Source organism: Phaethon aethereus (assembly GCF_964289735.1).
Source record: "Phaethon aethereus genome assembly, chromosome: 14".
Taxonomy (NCBI): domain Eukaryota; kingdom Metazoa; phylum Chordata; class Aves; order Phaethontiformes; family Phaethontidae; genus Phaethon; species Phaethon aethereus.
The window spans coordinates 8,908,016-8,932,447 of record NC_138590.1 but is presented as its reverse complement, the minus strand read 5'-3'; the positions used below and the strand labels follow the sequence as shown (position 1 = coordinate 8,932,447).

The following is a 24,432-nucleotide window of genomic DNA, read 5'->3' as shown; positions in this document are numbered from 1 at the left end:
CATCTTGTTTTGCCAGAAAAAAAACCCCAAACTTTTCTATTCTACATCAACCCAAAATGTGTCGGTGCGGTCACGTATGCACTAGGCATTATCTATACACCTCCACTTTTGGAGACGAGAACATCCCTCGTGTGGCTACAGTGACTTTCCTGGTACTGTACAGGAATGCCGTGACCCAAGTCTGATCGAGATGGTCTGGGAACATGTCCTGGAGCCACAAGTCACTAGAACACGCGGCAGCCAAAGCTGGCGTGTACGAGTGAGAGAACAGGTGAGCTTCAGCTAAGGAAAACATCCTTCGGGAATGATGGAACAAAGGAAAAACAAAGAAGAGAAACAAAAGTATTGATAGATGCTTGCTTTGTTTTCTGTGACTTGTCAGATACAAAGAAAGTAATTTTTTTTTTTCCAGCGGTATGTTTCTCGCACTCAAAGTCTTTGCTGACTTGGAGAACTGTCTGCTAATTTTAAATCTGAGGAGGCATGTCGAAGAGGCTGGATTATGTGGGATGGAGACAGCTGTTTTTAAAACCTCTAACTGAAATTTAGTAAAGAATGATGAGTGCTTAATTCCAGCTCACAAGGTCTGAACAGCATTATTTGATTTAAAGATAATCAAGATATTCAGCATAACTGCTCAAGAGTGGGAAAAAATAAACACTTGTCATGAGATAGAGACAAATTTGTATTTACATTTGACTACAAAGGACTTTACAATCAACATTGCTGCCATATCCATATAAATAACTTAGCAATCCAAATGTTTTCCTGAGATCTGGATTTTCACCATTCAGCTGCAGTTGAACTTTTGATGATATTTCTGAGGATTTTACCGATGTTTTCCCAAAGGACTGTATCATTTCTGAGGAGGAGTGGTACACTGATATTTGCTCCTCTTTATTAAAAAAAAAAAAAAAGTAGTAAGACTAGGACAGACTTCAAATTTGGCTAGGGCATTTTAAGAATTTAGGAATACATTCTCTTTGGTGCTGATGCTGCTTGAGACTTCAAATTCACTGATTAGGTGGGTTTTACACACAGATACATGATCAGAATCCTCCCCAAGATTGGAATAAAAGACAGTGAAGGCAAAGGAAGGTTCCCGTTGTGAGGCTCGTTGCAGAGGATGGATTTCATGTTCTTTGCCACGTTACCGTGCTTTCCCGGGCCTGGCTGCAAAGGGATGGACAGATACCCACCGTACTGGCTGTTTCTCCACCAGAGCTCCAAGAGGTGGTTTAGCAAATCATCTACCCCAGCCACTTTATTCAGATAATCATACCATATCTTTATGGGCTCTGCAGGCTGTCAGCTTGCAATGAAGAGAAATAGTCACAGGAGGAGGGGATGGAGATGTTCGTCTGCCATCCAGACTAACTCAGCTCCCAAGCAGAAGCACCCAGCTATAATGACAGCTTCACCATCCCCACGCCTGGGTTCATCTTGTTTGAAATCCAGCTTCCTCCAGCCCACTTGGGTGGGAGCCCTGTGCTTGAAAGTGCACGGGAGACAAACATTAAGTGTATATTTAACTCTACAGAGTTAAAGGAATATATCTGATATTTAAGGGAGTTCTCTTGGAGCTGTTCTCATTGTGTTTCTGAGTTCATGCACTCTTTTTATATTCATTGGTTTCCCATACATTTAGAAGAGAAATTGTGTTTAAACCCACCTTTGATAACACACTGGTCTCCTCTGGGTTGCAGGTCAATGAGATGCAGCACAAGGCTGATACATAATAAGGTTAAACCTCATTGCTAGGAAATCTCGCAAGTATCTTGCTCATCTCAGAAACAGGAAGAAATGTGAAACCCAACGAGAAACAACAGGAGCTATTCATCCTGGAAGTATTAGATACGTTGTTAGTTTTGCAGCATTGAATAGGAAATAGATGTATGTTGTTCTGCAATGTTAATACATATCAACAAAAAGACAGAAGGAGCTTGCAATTTCTGGCACCATTTTTCCCCAGGAATCGTGTTGGGTAGGTAGGGGGGACACTTCTTATCCTGCTATAATGATTTTCTGCTGACGGCCAAATGTGGAACTTCACTTTGGTGGCTGGGAGCATATTTTTTTGCCTCTTTCAACATGAAAAATGTCACAAATTAAAATAGCAAATCCCAGAGATTCTTGGATTTTATGTTGACATTCTTCTCAACTTTCTGACTGTTTCCCAAGATTTCCCAGTTTTCCAAAATGTCAGCAGCATCTTTTCAGGGAGAAAATACCAGTCATCTTTACCCTTAGCTCCTGTAACCCTGGAGGGCACCCCAACACCACAGGCTCTATCCCGTTGTTCTGAAACACATGCTCGAAGTTCATTCCTGGCCCACTGGGATTCAGGATGGCCTGTGTGATCTTCCTTGGGCATTTCCATCATAGACATGGCTAAATAGTGATGCCAACCAGAAACCATGCTGCACTTCATGACACCTCTATCATCTACAGGCAATCATTTACAGTGGGTTAGTGACTGCCACAAAATACAGAATTAAAAGGCTGTTTCCTACCTGCTCCTGAAATAGGAATAAAGTAAGGAGATGCATCACTGTCTGGAATAACTAACAAACAGTCATCTTAAACTGTTCTCTCTTTCCCTCTCCTTTATAGTGCATTTATGAATTACGTTGTTTGCATTTATAATTATGGGACTGAACAGATGGAGGAAGACTTATTTCAGAATGATGTGTTCATTAAAATAACCTACTCTGGTCTGCCAAGTCATTGTTAACTGTAATCCCAATTTGATATTGAAGAGAGATATTTATTCTTTTTCTGTGAGTCCATCTGAAAGAAATGGAGCTTTGAGAAATGGACACTATATTGAGTGTGAGGCTACAATAACGGTGCTGCATATATTCCAGATGGGAAAGCACTGAAGAGTTTTTGCAGCTGTGACAGAAAGCAAAATGGAGGGAAAGACAAACTGTGGACTAACACAATTTTCAAATCTAAGAAAAGTTTCAATTCTTTACTCAATTTGGAAGCTCAAGTCCACTTAAAATGTGGTTCCAGCCAGCTTCCACCAATGCACAGACTCTGTCTATTGTCTTAGATAGTCGGGTTCAATAGTGGTAGTTCCCCTTATTAAAAATGGCAATCTCTTCTCAGGGAAAATCATCACAGTTTATCACATCTTACACAGTAACATCTTGTCTTCCTCTAGTCCCAACAAATGTTTACCGGGTGCTTCTGCAAATAACAAGGGGTTTCAGAGAATCACAGAGTCATTAAAGTTGGAAAAGACCTTTAAGATCATCAAGTCCCACCATCAACCCAGCATAACCATGCTGACTAAACCATGGCCTGAAGAGCCATGTCCACACGTTTCTTGAACACTTCCAGTGATGGTGACTCCACCACCTCCCTGGGCAGCCTGTTCCAATGTTTGACCACTCCGTAAAGAAACTTTTTCTAATATCTAATCTAAACCTCCCCTGGTGCAACTTAAGGCCATTTCCTCTTGTCCTATCACTAGTTACTAGGGAGAAGACACCAACACCCTCGTTGCCACAACCCTCTTTCAGGTAGTTGTAGAGAGCGATAAGGTCTCCCCTCAGCCGCCTCCTCTCCAGACTGAACAACCCAAGTTCCATCAGCCGATCCTCATAAGTCTTGTGCTCCAGACCCCTCATTAGCTTCGTTGCCCTTCTCTGGACACACTCCAGCACCTCAACGTCTTTCTTGTAGTGAGGGGCCCAAAACTGAACACAAGATTCGAGGTGCGGCCTCACCAGTGCTGAGTACAGGGGCATGATCACTCCCCTACTCCTGCTGGCCACACTATTTCTGATACAGGCCAGGACGCTGTTGGCCTTCTTGGCCACCTGGGCACACTGCTGGGGCTCATATTCAGCCGTCTGTCAACCAGCACCCCCAGATCCTTTTCCACCGGGCAGCTCTCCAGGCACTCCTCCCCAAGCCTGTAGGGTTCTTCATGATGTAACTGGGAGCGATCATCATGTATTTGCCTTCCTTCTTTGAAATCTTATTGTACCAGCTTCACTTCACCAGCTTCATCACCTTGCAAGGAATGTGATGAAGCTGGAGATAATTCTTTGCACTTCAACTCCTTTGCAGTATTTTAGTTCTGAGACCTTCTGCCACACTATTTTCACATCGAGCCTTCAGGATTTCGTCTGAACACAGATGAAAGCAGAGACATAATGTCAAGGTTTCTTTGTTGAGGTTAAAGGAGTCTCTATTCCTCCAGTTCTGGTCATTATCCAGGTTCTAATTCCTGGCCCTCACATCTCCTTGTGCATATGTCCCACCCAGGCTACCGCAAGATGCCACGTATGGCAGACCTTCACTCAGTGGGCAGTCTGGGGGCTGTGCTGCTGGTGAGCTGCTCAGAAACATAGTTTACAACTTTCCTGTGGCTGAAAGCTTTGCCCTTCTGCACCAAAGCAATTGGCATCACTTGTGCCCCACAGCCGTGGCACAACCATGGGGTCATCAGAATTTTGCAGGCAAAACTCAGAGGAAATAGCGGAGAATGAGATGCAAAGGTACAGGGCTCCCGTCTGCCTGTCTGAGCCCAGGGGGAGCAGAGCCGAAGGTGGGAGGAATGGGAGACCGATAGAAAAGTCGATTGTATTCGCTAAGAATAACCAGAACTATGTGTGTTTTCTGGGTTGGTTCTGCAAACATTGTTGCAGACTTCAAAGATGCAAATTTGCTGTACAAAAGCTGTTACTGAGAAGTTTTCTGGGATGCTGGAGGGAGTTTCTAGTTGCATATGAAGGAAGAAATATATTTTGTAATCTTTTGTTTGGAGTGCTCGCAATCAACAGCTGGAAAAAGGGAAAAATGAGAGAGACAGACAGAGGAGTGCTCACTCACACAAAATTGCCAATAACACAGTGGTTAAATCAGGCACCTTGATAAAAGGCAGAAAAAGGCCTTGAACATGAATTGGAATCAGCTCTTTTTTTCTTTTTTTTTTCCCCTTTTCTGTCTCACAAGATGTTGCAGAATTGCTCCAGATCAGAAATGGGGAAAAAATTTGAAACTGCAAAAACTTTTAGAGAATGGGAAAAGCATTTTCTATACCACTCTGATTTTAGCTTGAAACTCATTATTTTTGACTTAGCAAGTAAGTCTTTATAATTGCGTGTTTCTCAGATACTCTGACCTCCCTTAAACATCTACTCCAAACTGTTAAATCTCCTAGCTGTAAACTAAATTAGCCTGTACATTTTTTCAGGGCATGCACTGTCTTCAAAAGGAGCTAGCCAGAGCTCAGCACAACAGATTTCTGCTTTAATTTGGACTACAGTGTGCTACTGTCAGGAAAACACTGTAAATAGATTTAGACTTTTTGGCGTTTTGGTTTTGCTGAAATTTAATGCTTGGTTTAATTTGAAATCTTTCATTTGGAATGCAAGCAGTTGATAAAAAAAAGTTAATATAAACATATTAATAAAGGACACTTCTCCAAAACAACAACAACAAATCGCAACGCCTTTACATGAAAAATTTCACTTGTCATTTTTACAGAATTATTGCTTTTGAATTTTTTAAAAATAAGGCAAATTCAGAGAAACTGGGACAAATGCAAGACAAATTTCAGTGCCATAAAACCTGCAGATTTATTCCTTTTCTTGCCAAAAGGACAACAGATTATTTAAAATTTTTAAGAATGTCACAGTTAAAACTATGCTCCTTGCCTGACTCTGCCATGCCCGAGTGCTCTCCATCGGTCCAGTAGGCAGTCACTAATGAAGCACCAGCAACAAAACCCAAATCCCAGCACAGGATTTGAAGGACCACGGTTTTGCTTCAGTTAGGGGCAATTTTCCTGAGCTGTGCGAGTATGGGGGGGGGAGGAGACTCGCACAGGCCGGCGCATCTGTAAGGGCCCTCTTGCAGTGGGGTTACGTTGTGGGCTTCAAACAATTTAATGTGAACAGCTAAGAACAACACCTATTTCAAATAATGTGATACAAGGTTTTTTTCTTCCATGCTTAAAATACCAGGGGGTATTTTAAAACTCAGGCAGTAACTAATCTGCATTTAAAACATAAAGATTATCAAAAAGATTTGCAAATGCAGTGAAACTCAGCGCTTACCAGCTTTTTGTACAGCTCACGTCCGCACTTCCCCAGACTTTGTGGCCATTCATGTCCCCTGCTGAGACCTGCGCTATCCTGCGGTACCGACAGCAGCTTAGACATCTATCTCGTAAACGCTCCCTTCCACCCACTTCTGCCGCAACATTAGCCTCCCGGTGTCTGAACGAGCGTGGAAAGTCCCTTCTCTGCCTGGTGACAACGTGTCCTTCATTTTCTGGGCGGAGGGGGAATGGATTTAGGTGGCAAAGGCCCCGGGGAGCAGAGAGGTAACAGCTCCCTGTACCCGGCACAAAAACGGACCCTTCCCAACCCAGTCCAGGGACCGCCGCCAAACCTCACCTCAGGCTCCAGCGAACGTCGGGGTGACAGGGACCGCCTTCTGCCAGTTCAAAGATGGAAGCGACCCGTAACGTAAGCAGGTGTATTGGGAAGGGATTACTGAACAGCACGCAAAGGCAGCTGCGCCCCGGCAGCGGGTCTGGGATAGCTGTGGTTTCCTCCATTAATCTTCAGCCCAGCTGAAAGCTTTGCCATGCTTGGACAGTTGTGGGCATTTATTTTATTCTTTTTTTTTTTTTCTCTGCTGTTATTATGACCCTCTAGGTAAAATCATTTTTCCTGCCAAGGTTAGAGGGACAGAGGCTGCGGAGGGAACTCTAAGCCGAGTGTTCGCTCAGAGGCCGTGGACAGTGCAGAGACGCGGCCACGCAGGCCCTTCAGCCCGTTCGCGCCTCAGGCGCAGCCGGGAAAGGCTGCCCGTGCTCTCCCTGTGCGGGTTGTAATTAATGAGCAGTATCTGCTCGTGTGACCCAAACCCTGAGAGTTCCTGTACCCGCGAGGGCCCTTCGCAGCAGCCGCCGGATGAGCTGCCTGCAGGCTGACGAATGCCAGTTCGCCGGAGGTTTAGGGAAGAAGGACGGATACGAGTGTTCAGAGCAAGAACTAGTTAAAAACCAGGGGAGTAATTCATGGGTAAAATGGCTGCAGCACTGCAAGCTGTGCTTCCCAGGCACTTCTGCCGGTGCAGCGGAGCTGTGGGTATGTGTAACCAGTGTGGGCAGCTTTACACAGGCACTGCAAGCATGAAGGGTTGGCAGGAGGCATTTTTGGGACAGAGCAGATACCTTCCAATTCCTGGCCGTGCCCCGCTGTCCAAAGGGCCGCAGGCACTGTCTCCAGACAGAGGCTCCCCTCTGGAAAGTGGGCCGGTGGCTGCGAGCTCCATAGCGGGGGAGACACACACACACACCATCAGGGTGTTGCTTCCCCGCCGCCTGGGTCACGCTCTGCCGAGGCAATGGAGGCAGTTAGCTCTTGCATTCAGAGCCAGGAGCCCTGCCCCAAAATTGCATCGCGTCCTGCTTTTCAGCAAGACAGGAACGATCCCGGGGGTCAGAGCTGGATGCCGGGGGTTTGCTCGTCAGGAGAGGACTAAGCAGCGACCTCAACCTCTGTGAAAACAAAGGCGACTCTCTGTCATTATGGTTGGGGAAGCCAAAGACCAGCAATTTTTTGGCTTTGCTTCCTTGATAGATTGTAGAACTTGGCGTGGGGGATAGCTCTGCAGGGATTGAAAGTGGAAAGATTACAAACAGCCACTGCATCCCCTTGGTGTTTTGTCCCAGCTCTTGCCGAGTTCCCAGGATTACGCTGGAGTTCCTTGTTCTGGTCGAGGGTAAAACCACACAGCTCCTCTCTGCTGTGCTGAGAGCTAATCCAACCGGTTAATTAGAGTCCATTGGACTGTCAGGAACAGCAGGAGATGCAGAAGCAATTATCTCCACATTGGCCATCATCACAATTAAAGTACCATTTGGCAAGTATGTGAATAGTCTGCAGCAGGGTCCCTTTATAGGTGGTAATGCCTTTTCATTATTGGGCTGGGTGGTGGTGGTTATGATCCGAGTAAAGCTGTCAGGTGAAATGACAGTAACACTTGCCCCCGGTTCTGGGAGGAGGCGGGTGCGGAGGGCATAGGCAGCCTGGGATGCGATTTGTAATTGAGCTTGGTAGCTTAATGTGCCAGTGTGTACAAATCCCATCGCAGGAACTCATTACAGGCAGGAAAGCTGAGCAACTAATTTGCTGCAGATAATTTATTTAATGCATTTCAACCTTTCAATTTTTTTTCCTGCTCACATAATATGGCTTCCTCAGATGTATTCATTACTCAAACCTACTTGATAAATTTCTCTTGAAACATTCAGCCCAGACATGCAGGGTCTGAGTGGTGTTGTCTGCTTGCGATCGGTAAGATAAATGCCACGGAGCTTGGCTTCTCAGCCGGGCGAGAGCTGGGGCACATTAGGTGTGCGTTCCCGTAGGTGAGGCAAAAACGAGTTTCAGGTGCAGCTGTGCTTTCTCTCCAAAACTTGCTTCCCATAGATACTGATGCCTGAAAAATTAACTGCATTTTCAGAGAGCAGAGTAGTTAAGACATGGTGGTGTGAAAAAAAGCAGGGCTGTTACAAACCTGTCTTTTCCAACGCTAAACTGGTACCCTGTAACCGGCATGTAGCTTTGAACTTTCATTTAAAGGGAGAAACTACAGTTTGTGAAAACAATCCTGGAAACACAAAAGCTCACCAGCGGAGGACTCCTTTAATGGTTTCCTGGAGATGTTGGTAAGACTTTAGGAATGATGTGCCAGTACCAGCGCAAGCCCTCGCCCCCGCCGTGCAGCTTTCCCACCCCGCACATGAATGCTCTTTCCTCCTCTCCCACCAGTCCTCTTTCCCCACAGGGTAAACAGCTGGAAGTGTTGAGCTAACTGCCAGAGGCTTCAGACAGACACTTTGTGCCACAAGAGATCCTGGGACATCTTAACGACTTCTCTTTAGCTTAATGAATCTTTGTAACAAACGGCATCACCTGCTAAATTGCTGATCTTGCACAACTGTTTTCTGACTACTGCAGAAGAAGAAGAAAGGTTTGGCTCTTTGGATATCCTGTACAAAGTCAGCTTCCAGTGCCTGTCTGTTGTGCTTCTGAGCAAGTCCCAAGTTGCTCTGAAGTATGTCTGTTTTGTTCGGAGAGCAGGGTTCTCCTGGCTCTCACCCTCTGTACCACCCTTTGTGGCAGAGGTTTTGCCATGCTAGAGGTCTCTTTGCTGGATCGCGTCACACGATGTGCCATGTCTGACGTCGTATATAAAATTAAAATTACGTTATGACTTGTATGCTTCGTGGTCATCTAATCAGAGTGTCTGTTCAGTGTTAGACGCAAAATGTCTTGTTTCTCACATCAAGTCTGTATCTTGTTGGTAGAACTAGCACATTTTTTGAAATATATGTGCATTATTTAAAATGATGGAGTACTAAGGGAGGATGTTTAACACGTATATCTGCACATACAGTGACCCATATGAAGGCAACGAAGCCTGACCATGTTGAAGAACAATATCTCGTACATTAGAGGGTAAATTCCTCCAGGAATGCTCACCAGGACAAATTCAGACAGGCAGTACAGTTTATACCCTGGCTTTCATTTTGAGTCCATGGTTGATCTACTGGAACAAGTGGACACATCATTTGTAGGATGTTCAGATCATCTACTTCAGACATTTCAGTGGCATTGTAAGAACTTTGATTAGGAGTCTAAGTCCCAAGTACACTCAATGGAGAGATATGCATCCAGATTAATAATGCCAAGTAAATTGATGTCATAGTATCCGTTTTTGAATATGTAGGCAATGAGGAGTTCCTGACCTTTTTTCCTAATGACTATTCAAAGAAATCCTGAGGCTCCTTCTTTCCCCCTGCTAACAGCAGGAGAACTGATATATTCTTCTATGTTCTTAGGCTTTTTTCTTTTTTTAGTCTTTATTGAGATGCAGGAATGTCCTGGATATTTGTTACTGAGATAAATAATATCTCTACATCTCTAAACACTCAGGAGAGGAAAGTCTTAACAGACCTGATTTCTCTGATATGCATTTGGACTAGGGAAAAATATGTTTTTACAGTTATTTTTGCAGCTTCCTACTTCTGGACCTACTTGAAGGATGGTTTGGTTCAGCTTTACTTTAAATGAAATGGACTGCCAAGGGCAGATACCTGGCTTTCTCTGTACCCTTCAAGGGGTTTGCAAGCAAGAATTACTAGATCTGAAATTCTAGAAAGATGTGCTAAATCAGTTTGACTCCAGTTAGCCAACATTTTTGCTATCACTTCAGATCTGCTTATTCCTCCTAAGCATTGCACACCACTCAGGGAAAAGAGCTGCATGTCATTAGCAAACTAAATCAACAGTTCTGTTCAGAAAGCCATGCTGAGATGGGCAGCAGGAAATGGGCTGGTAGATGAGGCACAGGGTAAGAGATAATGTGGAATTCCTTACAACTGCTTTTCCATATCTGGCCCAAAGCCTGGAATAATATCAGAAAGATATATACATGACATAATACCTCCAAAGTACATAAAACCTGAACAGCACTGCTCTGATAAGACATACTAGAATTAGCAGTAAACCCAACTTTGCAATAGACAGACTACTTTCTTTTGTAAGCAGAAATGCCCTGAAATGTTGGTCTGGGTTTCATCTTAAACATCATTCACTTCCCAAGCTAGTCTCAAATGATTCTTTAAATGCTTGCATTGAAGACATTAACTGAAGCGCCTTCAGCTTAGTCCACCCACATGACCAGTGTTTCTTAGTTCTTTGGCCTGGTTTCCTCTCATTACCAGCTGCACCTGAGATACATGAAAACCAACAGGTTCTTGGTTTTCAGGGATTGCCTTGACTGCATCAAACTTAAGATTTGGTTACATGTCATGGAGCAAAGTAGGGGTTCACATTTAATACCGCCTTAAGATGTACTTCAGGGTTTACAAGAACTCATTTTACATAAGCTTGTCCTTTTAACTACATTAACAGATCTTTATGTTTTTGCACTTCCAGGTACACTGTTCTACGTAACGGGCATCATCAGGAACATGAGAAGCTTCCCATCCACAATGACCCTGAATCCCAAGAGTCCTGTTTCTAGTCACAGTCCTAGAAGAGGAACGGTCCAGCTGAAGGAACAGATTCCTTTTAGCATACCCAAAGGATTCATGGACAGTAGGACCTTATGAAAATTCATTCATCTGCATTGTCGTGGTGCCTCCTGCACTGACTTCATATGAATGTCCAGCTGCACGTGTGTAGATCGGTGGGGGCATGGGAAAGTATATGAGCAGAATGGCTGAAGATATTTTCCTGCATCTGCAAGGACGGCCGGACTGTGTCAGAGCCTTACTCCAGGAGTGAGCTGATTTCTGTCAATGTAAGGAAACAACACAGATACAAACCACTCAGCGTAGGGACTCCTGTTGCTCCTTTCCAGCTGCCATCTGTGTATAAGCCACCACTCTGTCCTGTGATATCATGATCTTAAAGATTACAAGTTCTGGCTAAAGCCCTAACATGATGTGAGACTAAATGCCTGCTTTATTTGTGCAAGATCCTGCCCACCAGTGACTGGATACTGCCAGGAGAGAAACGGCACTGCTTTTTCTTTAGCCAAATAAGAGAAAATATTTGCCTTTCGATTGTAGTTACTGGTGACAGGTCAGCATGAGCTGCTGATTCACTCTACCCTGCAGAGCTTTCTTTGTAAATGCTTTTATTGTGTTGCCTGGCTAAGTTCATTGGTAGAAGACTCATAGGGTGTATACAGTGCCTGACAAGCTGGAGTCGGACCTACAGAGACATTTCATCACTAACCGCAGGGCTTGCAAGCTGCTTCAATCCAGCCCGATTTCTAAAAGACTATGACCACTCTCTGCCATTCAGAAACCAATGGACGGGATGTGGCCCTCAAACCCCAGGCAAGCTGCCAGTGCTGTCCTCATCTGAGCAAACTTTGAGCATTCATACCAAGAAGAAAGGTTGGTCAAGAGACAGAGTCAGTTTGTAATAGATCACTAAGTGCCATCTTGAAAAATATACCATCTAAAAAACTTTTCTAGCCACATTAGGAAGACAGACTTCTACTTACGTTTTCCATCTTTATTTTTCTATTTGTTTCTGTTCTCTTCCAGTTGAGGCAGGAAGTTTCAAGACTTTCAGATATCACCATATGCACATCTCTGTTTGCAAAGATCTCAGTCCTTAGCTGCTTCCTGCATGTAGATGTTGCTATATTCCCTGTGAGCTGCTTCCACCTTTGCCTGGAAAGGGTAGGCAAGGCTGTAGACTTCGTAACTTTGGGAAAACGATTTTCATGCAGTGAGAAATATGCAGGATCAAGACTACAAGCCTCTACCTTTCTAGATGAAGGTGTAACCCAGAGATGCCACCCTCAGCCTAGAAAATAAAATTGTACTTTGTTATATTGTGTAATCATGTACAGATATTTTTAATGTAAAAAGGTGACATTATTTATTATTTTTTATCAGGAATATGTGGGTTTTTTTCATTAAAAGCTTCTAGACCCAGGAGCTTAATATTTTATGTATTATTATTTAGTAATGTTTCTGTTGCTATGTGACAGGTATTTACTGCAAACAAACAAACAAATCCTGCTTTGAACAAACAAAAATGTTGCTCAGTAGGAAAAAAAAATTGTGCATGATAAGAACAACTGGCTTCTTTGCAATGGCGTCTGACTCCTTTAAATACTTCTTCCCCATCAAACAGTCACTGATAAAGTTTCACATAATTTTTCTTTAGGATTCAAAAGGACACTGGGCAGAAACAGCCCTAATTAGAGGAAGCCAGACATTCGCCAATGTAGAAAATCACTAGCAGTTAGAGACACAAACTATTGGCATTTGTGGTGACAGGTGCTGACGGGGAGAACATGAGCTATTTGAAAAGAGAGGGTAAGATAGTCTGAGACAATTCCTGGTTGATCATTAGGAACACTTCAGCAATGACCTTTTTTTTACAGGGTTGTGTTTCCAAAAGAACGTGTTATCAGTTCAACTCTATTGTTAACACCAAAACAGAGCAGTGGATGAAAAAAAATAGGTCATTATTGAAACCTTTGGGAAAAAAAAAATCCATCCAGGACTGCTTCAATCCTATGATCTACACCTCTGTGGAACTGCTCACATGGGTTTTTGTCTGGATTTGGGTATGCAAGACTGCAGAACAGGTCTTAGTTTTACCTCAAGTATGAAATTTCTTAAAGAAATCCTAGAAAAGCTTTTCTCTGTCCCCATTAAAAGGCATCAATCTATTGCTGTGAAATTTCTTGGAGTGATATGGAACCAGCAGCATGGGGATGCTATAGTGATGGTGTTCTTTTTTTCCACTGTTGTCCTTGAAGTATTGTTTTCTCCTATATTTTTATGTGCTTTAGTAATATATCCCTTCCTAATTTAAAATTAACTTCTCAACACTGAATTTTACTCATGGGCAATGTTCAGAAGGCTCTATCAATAAGACCAGTAGCTCACTAGCCAAAATGGTCAATAGCTCTGATTGGAAAAAAGGCTCTAATTCCAAACACCATATTTGAATGAAATACCAAACACAAAACGTCCCTGTTCTGTGTCATCTCTGGCTAATTGCTCGTTGGACTCGGTAAACCTGTCGTGAACCACTTGGCAGCTCCTGCTTAGTAAGTCAATAATCTCAGCAATGCTTCTGTGAACCCAGCAAATGACATTGTCTGTCATCAATAATGTTAGAATTTCCATGGAAAAGAAGCTGTTTCATGGAAAGGACCTGTACTTGATTTCCTTTGCTAAAGGTGTCAGAGTCTTTCCATTTTGGCTAGCGGTGTCAGAGTCTTTGCCTGTGCTGAATAACGTGTAATGCATCGGCTGTTTCTAAAAATAAAAAATCCTCTATGTACATTGCAGTAAACTCCAGCTCATGCTCATTTCTTGTACTGTCTTCACGCAAACCATAAGATGCTTCCAAGTAATACTTTCCACCACCTCACAATATACTCAAACCGTGGTAACAGCAAGGGAGAAGCTGGCACCATTGCTTTGAAAATGCTGACGAGCTCTTGGGTTATGATACAGGCTCCTGACGTTTATCTACCAGAACAATCCTGCCTCCCGCACCAGGTTCTCGTGCACCCGCTCTTTCTCCCCACGCTTTTGCTTAGACTGTTACTGAGCCCTCTTTCTGCCTGAGCTGTGCAGTGTCCACCTCACCGCTCACTATCTACACTGAGATAGATGTCCCTGCTATGGGCATCACTCTCAAGATAGGCATTTGCAAATGGGGAGTCAGATTCAATTTTCTGTGGCTCTGTTTCTCCGAGTTTCTCAGTGAATTTGACTGGAAAAGGATGCTCCTTTCTTCCCTCCTTTCCATCTCTTTCCTGCCTTCTCTCAGAGAGATTCACTCTAATAACCATATATTTATTTCTTGACATCAATATACTAGTACTCATCAGCAAATTATCACACCACCACATTTATGGACTAGGAACATTTTACTTCTTTTTGAATGCAGTAAGCATCAGAAGTGTTAAGCATGATGCCTGCTGTAGCTGTTTTCTTGGATTACAACTCATTACGGTTTTCCTTGCCAGAGATGACGTGCTCACAGAACAGCTAATAAGAAATTGGCTGGCTGGGCCTTTGCTAAACTGTTTTCAGGAGGCTGATCTGTCAAGACAGTTGTATTTCCATTTTTCTGTATTTGTCTAGGGTCCAGAAGCATTTCTGAAATCTTGCATAATGTTTGTTAGCAAGGCATGTGCCCAGATAAGCAAATCCAAAGATGCATTGAGGTGACTTGTGCTGAAAGAGGGAAGCAGAGCAACAGGCTGACTACTTCCAGAGGCAGATTGAAAACCTAGCCTAAGACTAAAATGGTAAGCCCTCTGAGTTTAAGTGGGCCCGAGACAGTGTCAGGGCCTAGACACCACCACGAGGTGAGCCATCCTTTCTACTGAGCAGCTTTCCATGTCTCTCATACTCAAGTTCACTCAGATAGAAACTAAGTCACATTCATGCTGCAAAGTAAAATTTGGAGACATAATAAACACATCACCAATGGGAAGCTGCGTTCACAAAACAGAACCTCCAAGGAAGAGTGCAGAAGGGGCCATACACTTTAATTAGCTGGTGATCAAGAAAGACTGTCTGGAGGGACACGAAGCAATAACTGGATGATACACGCTCTGTAAATGTCAGTGCTTGAGGCAGTCAGCAGCTGTGTTGCTTAGTATGGAGACATGGCTGCAGCCCAAGTGTACTAGCAGGTCATGCTCATAAACACCATGCAGACAGATGAATCCTTATGGGGAAATGTCCCTTCCACATTTATCCTTCACAGTTCTTTCAACACTGAATATATTTTCAGTTTTTAGTCTTGGAGAGGGCAAGGAAAAAAAAGGAGAAACAGTATTTCAGCAGAACAATTAGAAAAATGCTTTCAATAAATTCTCAAAACCCTTTTCATTTAGTTCAGAAATGTACTACGTGACCTGGTCCTATTGCAGGATCTGATGCCTGTCTAAGCACAAGAAGAAATGAAAATGTTTACCACAGTGGCTTAAAAATGAAGGCAATAGCTTCCATTTGAATTACACCACAGCACATTGCCTTTGTGCCTACACTCCCGTTGCAGTGTACTAGCAGAGCTGAGAAGGGGCTCACAGTGGAAACAGAGGGGCTGACAGTGTTGGAGCTGAGGGGGGTTTGTAGAGATGCGTGGAAGCCCTTACTTGCTTCTCGCCCTCACTCGTAGTGCCTGGCTCCAATCTACATTTTCCACATCCAACTTGTTCAAAAGCTTGATGTGGATATAAAAGTGTATGCTTCAAAGAGAGGCCACGCACATTGTGTGCACGTGCAGAGGACTTGAGAGGAACAAACTTGGCACACTGAAAACCTCTTTCTCAATGCTCCATTCTCAGCATGTTTCTAGTCACAGGCAGATAGCAGGGCACATACAATCACCATTTGTTTACAGAGAAACCGTTGTACTATTAAGTTTAATTCATTACGGTTATGATTTACTTACAATCTATTATTAGGGTCATCTTGATTCTGAGCAGTATGAATCCCTGGCTCCAGAGCGTCTTTTCTTTTTGCAAACTCTGGTCCTCTATGAGTCTCTGTTACAACAAAGGACACTTCAAGGAGAATGTACGTTGCAAATGTGTTAGGTAACAACTGAAAACTTGAATATGAGTCAGAGCTCAGAGGGCTAAATGATATTCACCTTGGTTTTGACTTCAGCACACTTCAAAATGGCTTTTATTTTACCCTGTCTTCTCCTACTGTCCCCTAAACGGGATCAAGAGCTCTGTGAATAATCAGTAATAGTGTATTAGTTGTACTTAAATGCTTTTGTGCATCTCAAAATACCTCTCAATTTAGGTATTATGAACAAGTATCTTCAACCTAAAGATCATCTGACCAAAGGATTGTGGCTTTTAGAATCGAATACACTCAAAAATGGCTCTGCTCAACAAAGATGAGGAAGAACCAAAAGGTATTTATGGTATTTATTGGCGTCAGCATGACTTAATAGTGTGCAACAGAACTAACCAATTGGTTCCAAATTGTGTCCATTCAATTCCTAGAACAGATGAAAAATACGTAACAGCGCCAGTAAAATGATGGTTTCTTGGAGCAGGCAGCCCACATACGGCAGACTGAGTCATTCTGAAGAGTTTTCCTCACCCATCTTCGTAATGCTAAAGCCAAAGAGAGCATTTTCATTCTGTAACTGTCAACTGTAAATCCTTCAGTAGTTTAGGATCCAATCTTTATCTCTGCATTAGATTTCCTGAGCACTATCACGCCAAAAGGTAATTAATCTATTGGGTTTTTTCCTACTAATATGAAATCAATGAAAATACACAAAAGCTTTTAGTTCTTTCAATTTTTGCACAGCTTAAATCTTTCTGAATCCAAAATAATCACATATTCACTCAGCATCTTATGAAGACTTACCTTATCACAGGAACATTCTCATCTAATTAAAAAAACAGATATAATTTAACTAGAATTTACCCAATATTGGAGTTCCACTACTTCCCCTCAAGCGGAATGGAAATTGCCTGTGCTATTTGGAAATGTAGTAGATTTCCTGTCAAGCACATGCCTATTCCTTCAAGGACTTCAAAGATTTGTCAGAAAAGCTTACCATTGTTTTAGCATACATTATTTGACAATTCACAGAATTCTGTCATGTTTTAATGATTTTCATTGATCTTCTTAAGTTCTTGAAATCAGTTGTTTAAAAAACCCAAAGAAACCCTAAATATCTTTCCTGGACCACAACAGAATGGGAATGCAATGCTAGCTGATGCTCCTTACACAACAGTTGTAGTGCCAACGTCTGTTACTCTCTAAGAGATATTGTGAAGGGGACTTCTCTGTCCTCCAGGGCAAGAGTGAATTTAATTCCTTGCTAAGTAGCATACTTGACTTCCATGAAGCTTTCTTCCAAGTCAGGATTAGGGAGGCCCCAAGTGAGGACCTCCAGCTGCCATGGGGTATATTTCAGTTGGGCAATGATCCACATGGTATCAGAACTAAATCCTTTTCCAGCAGCCTCAGTAATGAATCCATTTTCACATTCCGAACAGCTGAATCCCACCCACCAAACAGGGGTCTTGACATGATGAATATCTGAAAGGGCTGTCAAACCATATCAACGGTCATCTTCATATCACTAATCTCTAAATCCAACCCTATTCAAGGGCACCGCTCTATCTGTAAAAAGCCAAAAACATAAAGGGAAAGTCTAGAGCACTATTGCAATAACTACTGCCAGTGACTGAACAACAGCTATTAATTCAAGGGTTACTTTAAGGACTACATCGATTAACATGGATACGTTTACTCCATGCTAGTTTCCATGACTGTGCCTCATTATTACACTGGATCATTACCCTCTCTGAAAGAGTCAATTCACTTGCTACCACCTTACAGCCCTCAGTGGTGGTCCCAAGATCATGAATGGTATCGTGTTCACAGAGAAATTCAAGCTGTGAAAATCTGTGCTCCTCTTGCACAAGCTTAAGAGCAGCCATGAGAGGACTTATCTATCTGAGAGCCTACACTGAGTTCTGTGTCACCAGCGTTGGCTCCCTGTGGACAGTCGCACCTGAGAGCACAACTCATTCCCCATTTCAAACTGCCAGATATTTTGCCTTTTCCTAGACCCAGTGTGTTTAAACCAATAACTTCCACTTGCTTGCTCTGTTCCTTGCCCAATTACTGAGTTGGACAGAGGAGTGCAGCAAAGGCAGAGTCCAAAATCTGTGATTTTTGTCTCTCTTTGCTCCTGGATGAGGAAGAGATTCAGAGATAAATAAGGAGATTAAACTACATTGGGAAATATTCCCAAGCAGAAATCCACCTGTTACAGAGCTGGCCGGCGTAGACCACTAAGAAACACGATCTTATGTTTTGAAAACTGAGTGAAAATGTTGCCGCTCATTTTTATGGCAGAAGTGTGGCCCTCATCTAATAAACCCTAAAAGATGACCCCTGTCCTCTCTCTGCAAACAAACAGGAGCTGCCAAAGTGGGACTGTCTTGATGCTCTCTATTACCCTCAAATTCTTGTCTGCAGACCTCCAATTCAGGCACAGAGTTGGTAGCTTGTCCACAGAGCATAATTACATGCAGCAGATAATGCTGCCACTTCCCTTGTCTATAGCAGAGGTCCAGTGTACAGCTTTCATATATCATTTACAACTCCATTTGTAAAGGCTCGTATCTAAACCGTGGACTATTCATGGGAGATATTTGCTGAAGAAGAAAGCTGACCTATCCTCTGCCTCTGCTTTTGATCCATCTGTCCTGTAGAAGCAAGGACATTTTAACAGCCCATCCTGTCACAGTCCTGAATATTTTCTCACAAATGACTGTTCTGAAAATTGTTCTGCCAAGCACCTTTCTTACCAGAAATACTTCCATTTCTCAGGTAGCTCACCTTCAGAATGGCCTATCCCTGAAAGCTGGGGGTTGCTGCGGGTCCTCATAAATGAAGCACTTCAGAACAATGGTCATTGTACTCAAAGCTCACAGCCAAAGGTTTTCTTCTGGCTGAGGCCAGGTTTTGGGGTGGTACCTCCAGAAAAGTTAAGCACTTTTTGTGCTGCTAATGTTTCATCTTCCTGCCTCACCTTTCCTCGGAAGCATGTGATACAGCTGGACTGGCTAACCCAATGTCGGCATCCGCAGTTCAGGTTGGGTAGTTCCCAACACCAAAATGCTCCCTTACCCCTTATTACACACAGTGTACACCTATGCACGCATTCATACGTATCTCTCGCTCTTATACTAAGTGAAGTATTTCCAGCTTAGATAACTCCTTTGAAAACATCATACCATAGTAAGCAGAAGTTCTGCCCTGCAAACACAAAGCTGGTGATTCTGCTCTGTAACATCATTCTGTAATGGAAAAAGCTTACCTCATCTCAACACCTAATGACTGTTAATGAGCTAACAGAAACTCTCCAGTTGATGGGGCACTAGTTTTGGCTGGCTGTTATCATATGCAGTGCACATGTGTTCATACAAATGCCCCATCTTGCCCCTGACAAGGGATTAAGCTTGAATTGATCGAACTAGTAACTTGGAGCAGAAATTGTGGGCAAGGGCAAGAGGCTGCCGCTGCTTCTGACACACTGAAGAGCGTAGAGATTAGAGAGAAAGTAGAAGCAAAATGTCTGTCTCCATCAACTCCTCATAGCTTTTCCTTAAACAAAAACTTACCTTCAAAATACTTTTCAGAACCCAAACATTGATTTTGTCTTTCTCCTAAATCAGAGAAAAAAAGCAAGAACCAGCATACTGCCCGTCTCTGAGACACGATGTTTTGTGCTCCTCTCTCCACCATGCCCAGAGCCCATGCATGCTTTCTGCTTTACCTATTTACCTTATGTGCTTTCTATTTAGATAACTTTTCTCAGGCACTTGAGCAACTCACAGCCATGTTACCCCTACTCGTTGTGAGGAAAAACGAGGCGCAAAGCAGTTCAGGCACTGCCTGCAGTGGCACAAGTCACGTCAGACTCACTTTCCAATTGGCAGAGAGCTACTCAATACCTGCCTTTGGCCAGCTGGATCAGGCCCTGGAAGCACTTATTTCTCGAAATTTCACTGACTTTAAGAGGAGACCTCTCTGACTAGTGCATCTGCACGCGTCTGCACTATCAGCATATAAATCTAACAAAGCTATAACCCACCCAGGGAGTGTATTGTTGAGCAAGGACTGTTATGTCAGAGGTAACCTAGGGAAGATAATTCTTCCTGTTTAGTTCTTTCCCTGAAGCCACACGCATGCAGAGCACACAAAGAAAGCAGGGAACAGATACTATGTAATTGTATCAGAGCTTCCTTTGTCATTCTCCTTACCTATCAGATTTAATGTTTGCAAAGCTGCCTTTGAACTCCAGCAAACAGCTTGCTTTGATATCCAGATGCAAATATCACTGTTTGTTAAGTGGGCTGTAAATGGATTTCATAGTTCATTCCAAAGCTGCCATACATGAGCACAGTAAAGCTAAAAGCCCCCAGCTGGAGTCTTCTCTGTTGTAGAAAGATGAACAGAGCAAGATCACTCAGCCATCTTATTTGCAGTGACAGCAGCCTGCTCCTCCTGCCAGAGACCAAAAGAGAGGTGTCAGCCCGGACTTCAGTGTGAAGAGGGAAGCCTGTCACATACAGACAGAAGGCATCTGGGCTGCTTCCTGAGGAAAGTTAAACAACTAGGCAGACTAATGGAAACCCTTCCTTGCCCTCCAGGGCTTGACATGGCAATTGAATAATAGACTGCCCAAAAAAGAAACAAAATGGAGAGACAGGAGGAAGCTCAGACAGAAAAAAGATCGTATCACTTTACAACCTGGAAGCTGCAAACTAGAATTTCTCAATACTACTATCTCTAAATCTGCTGCTGTAAATGTGGTGACAGTTTTATAAATGGTATACAGCATCTTTTGGAGATATATGTAAGACTTAAGAAAATGAAACGGCCATTAAGATTACCTTTTCTAGATACTACCTTAAACTGTCTTAAAAGAGATTGTTAAAACACTCTGTGGCATGCAGGAGATTTAGCATGGTACAATACGTAATACTTTTAAATGTCTAAATATACTCTATTGTACTTTTTGTGACCTCCCAGAATCAAGTTGCTTAAGCACCAAAAAAAGGAAAGGAAGCGATTGATTTCTACTTAGTTTACCTAGAACTCGGACAGAAGGGCATTTGTTTATATCATCTGTTCTTTGCTGATCTTAGCTCAAGAAGACATTATGAACCCGTGCCATGAAAAGGACTGGTGTCTCACACAAGGAAGTGGAAAGTGTTTCTGAAAGAAAAAAGTCAAGTTGCATTTAAAGTAAAAAGAAGAGAACAATTCTTGACCGTAAATGACTTCATTCTAAGCCTTCGCTTCCCCTAAGCGGCCAAAACATTTCTGCCAGCATTTCATAAAACTAAAGTATTTGAAACTTTGCAAGATTCCGCTTGTACTCCTGAAACAGCCTTTGCACAGGAACCTGCCCTGCACGAAACCGGATTTAAGCCGGAACCGGAATTTGCAACGAGAAGCGGCAATGACCAGGCCACAGGCCGGCTCTCGCACCGCGCAGCACTACCCTGGCCCACGCCCTCCGCCCCCAGCTCCGCCCCCCGGCCCGGCCTGCAGGGGGCGCTTGCCGGAGCCGGGGGGAGGAAGAGGAGGAGGGGAGCCGCGGGCAGCGCGAGCCGCTCCCGCGGAGCCCCGCGCCGGCAGCCTCGGCGGGCAGCGCCCCCTGCCGCCCGCCCCGAGCCGACGCTGGGAGCCGCGACGAGCGCCCGGAGCCCGGGGCACGCCGCCACCCAACACGCGGGCCCCGGCGTTGCCCACGCGAGGCAGGCGCCGGTGGGCTGCGAGCCTCTGCGCCGCGCGGGGGAGCGTGGCACCAGTCCCACCGTTCCAGCTGGGATTAGACGGGCAAACGGTCTTAAAAAGTCAAAAGAGAGCGCTCACCTAGGAGTACTGGGTTGGCTCCAAGTCCCGCAAAGGAGACGTAACCCTCGTGGGAAAAGAGCCAGCGCAACGTGAAAAGCTCAGAGACGGCCCAGCGCATCAGTGAAGGCTGTATCAACCAACTTCATGCTCGGTACCAGGTTCGGTTTCCCTTCTCCTGCAGATAGTTGTTCGACCTAGGTAACGCTCTTCAGTTGACAAAATCAGAAACAACTTGCAAAAGAAAACACTCATGACTACTGCACACCCCATCAGCAAATTTGGGCTGATGTCAGAGCAATCTTTACTGTACACTACTCCCTAGTGCAGGGACTCGATGATCCACAAAATAAGAAATAAGAAACCCAAATGACAACTGCAACTTTTTGTTCTTCATGGTGGAAAACAAATCATTTTCACCCCTTACAACTGGGAGAGCATTTCAGCTGGGAGCTGACAGTACTGGGTGCGTACGCCCGCCGCTAGCAGAACGCCACTGAAGCCAGAGACTGGCAAGCAAATCGTTATACAGCAGCTTCTGCTGACACAAACTGTACCCGTTCATGTACTAGTACTAATTTATATTTATTTTTTAACTAATGAAGGTTGAGCACAAAAATAATTCATCTGCTTTACTCCTTTCCTCAATTTGAGATACTGAACGTGGTGAAGAGAGCAGGTTCCCTGGCCAGATCCCAGGTACAATTCTCAATCACCCAGAGCTCTCATGAGATGGACACAATGAATTTAGTCACTACATTACCACTATGTGTAAAATGGGTGTAATGTTTAAGAGGCTAAAACTACTGCAAGGTTCAATTGCTTACAGAAAGAAATATTGAATATAAATAAGTACATTATTGGTATAAATACTTCTTCAAAAGCCTAAAGCTAGAGATACCAGATGGAGACCTGGTGCAATACTCCAGAAACGCAGTAACATTTTCCTATACATGCTGTATTAAAATGGTAAACATGACTGAATCGATGACTCGGATTACTCAAAACACTTCTAGGAAGGGTCACAATTACATTTTGTCTGAATATCACTGAATATATTATCTATGGTTAAATATATTTGTTACAACTAAACCATTAACTTTGATCCTGCATTAAAGCAAATTTAACAGCATTCACACCATTATCGTGTATTTAGCACTCTACCTCCAGTTAAGGAGAGCACAGGTGAGAAAATGCTACTGTACCAAATCTCTTGCTGCTTCCATGAGACACCATTCTCTTCCTCTTATCCAATATATTTTTAGTTCCACATTAGCTCAAGAATTTCCACAGAGGGACAGATGCAGAGAAAAGTAACACTGGCTTTGCTGTGTCGAACAGTTTTGCCTCTTCAATTCTACAGAGCTAAAGTCATAGAAATCCCCACTAGTCACATTTATACCCAAGTTCAAAGAATTAAAATCATTAACAATAATGTGTAAAATTGTATAGTGGTATAAACTAATCTGCTCCATCTGCTAATCTACCAAAGCAAGTTAGTAAACTGTCATTTGTAACTCTGCAACTTTGAAAAAGCATGAACAATAGATCAGGCCACAGCTGATCGTACGGCACACCTAAAGGTGCATTTGTGCAGTCGCAGCTGTGTATGCATGCAGACACTGTTTCACAGCACAGCAAATTAGCCTTTAAGAGGTCTCCCACCCCCACAGGGCACATTACTAACAGCACACAAGCCAGCTAGTTTAATACTGACTTGTGCATTTTTATACCTGTATGCTGGACTTGCAGCAAGTTCAGGACATTTACACAAAACATCTATGGATACTGTGGGAACCAGAGGCTTTTCTATATACAATAAAAACAAGTATTCAGGGGCAAAGAGCAGCAGTATTTACTGACTGTATGTAAAATCTGCATTCATGAGTGAGCATGAATCAGACTGAAAGCTCACGGTTTGAGTCAGATGGATCCTGTACTGACACAGCTATAACTAAGCAATTACACATCCCTTTTCCTGCCTGTCTTAAGGGGAAATTCAGCTTTCAGTTAGTTATCAGTTAGTATGTGCAGATTTACATTAAAGAGAGTGGAACCAACAATTAGCAACTTATTTTTCGTATTACAGAGTCAAATACACTATTAAAATGAAATCTGATAGTACAAAATACTTTTAGAACCTATCTTCTGTTTCCAAGGTGCTAAATATGGGGTTTTTCTTTCCCAATAAATGTTTTTAATGAACTGTAGACACTACCACAGATCACCAACTGCGCTTTTTTTCTGCTTTTGGCCGCCTTTGCCACAGCTGTAGAATAATTTTGTTTGAAAAATGCACACAAGACACAAAGATTGTGCTCAACAGGTTTACTCAGACTGGACTCTTAAATGCTCAAGAAAAAGGCACAGATTAAAAGAGACTCTGATGACTCTTTTGAACACAGAAAAATGGGATTTTGTTTATAAGAAAAAAATACTGCTATGAATTGTATGGGCTGAAAAATTAAAATATTCTT

The 24,432-nt window shown here is 43.2% G+C and overlaps 1 protein-coding gene across 1 annotated transcript in view; it reads left to right on the top strand.

Moving 5' to 3' along the window:
• Nucleotides 1–11,067, top strand: part of HTR4 (5-hydroxytryptamine receptor 4) — a gene marked incomplete at both ends in the record, with an annotated part of 145,046 nt that extends 133,979 nt beyond the window's left edge. The window contains 1 exon segment of the mRNA XM_082006449.1: nt 10,980–11,067. Coding sequence (XP_081862575.1) covers nt 10,980–11,067 — 88 coding nt within the window.
• Nucleotides 11,068–24,432: the final 13,365 nt, after the last annotated feature.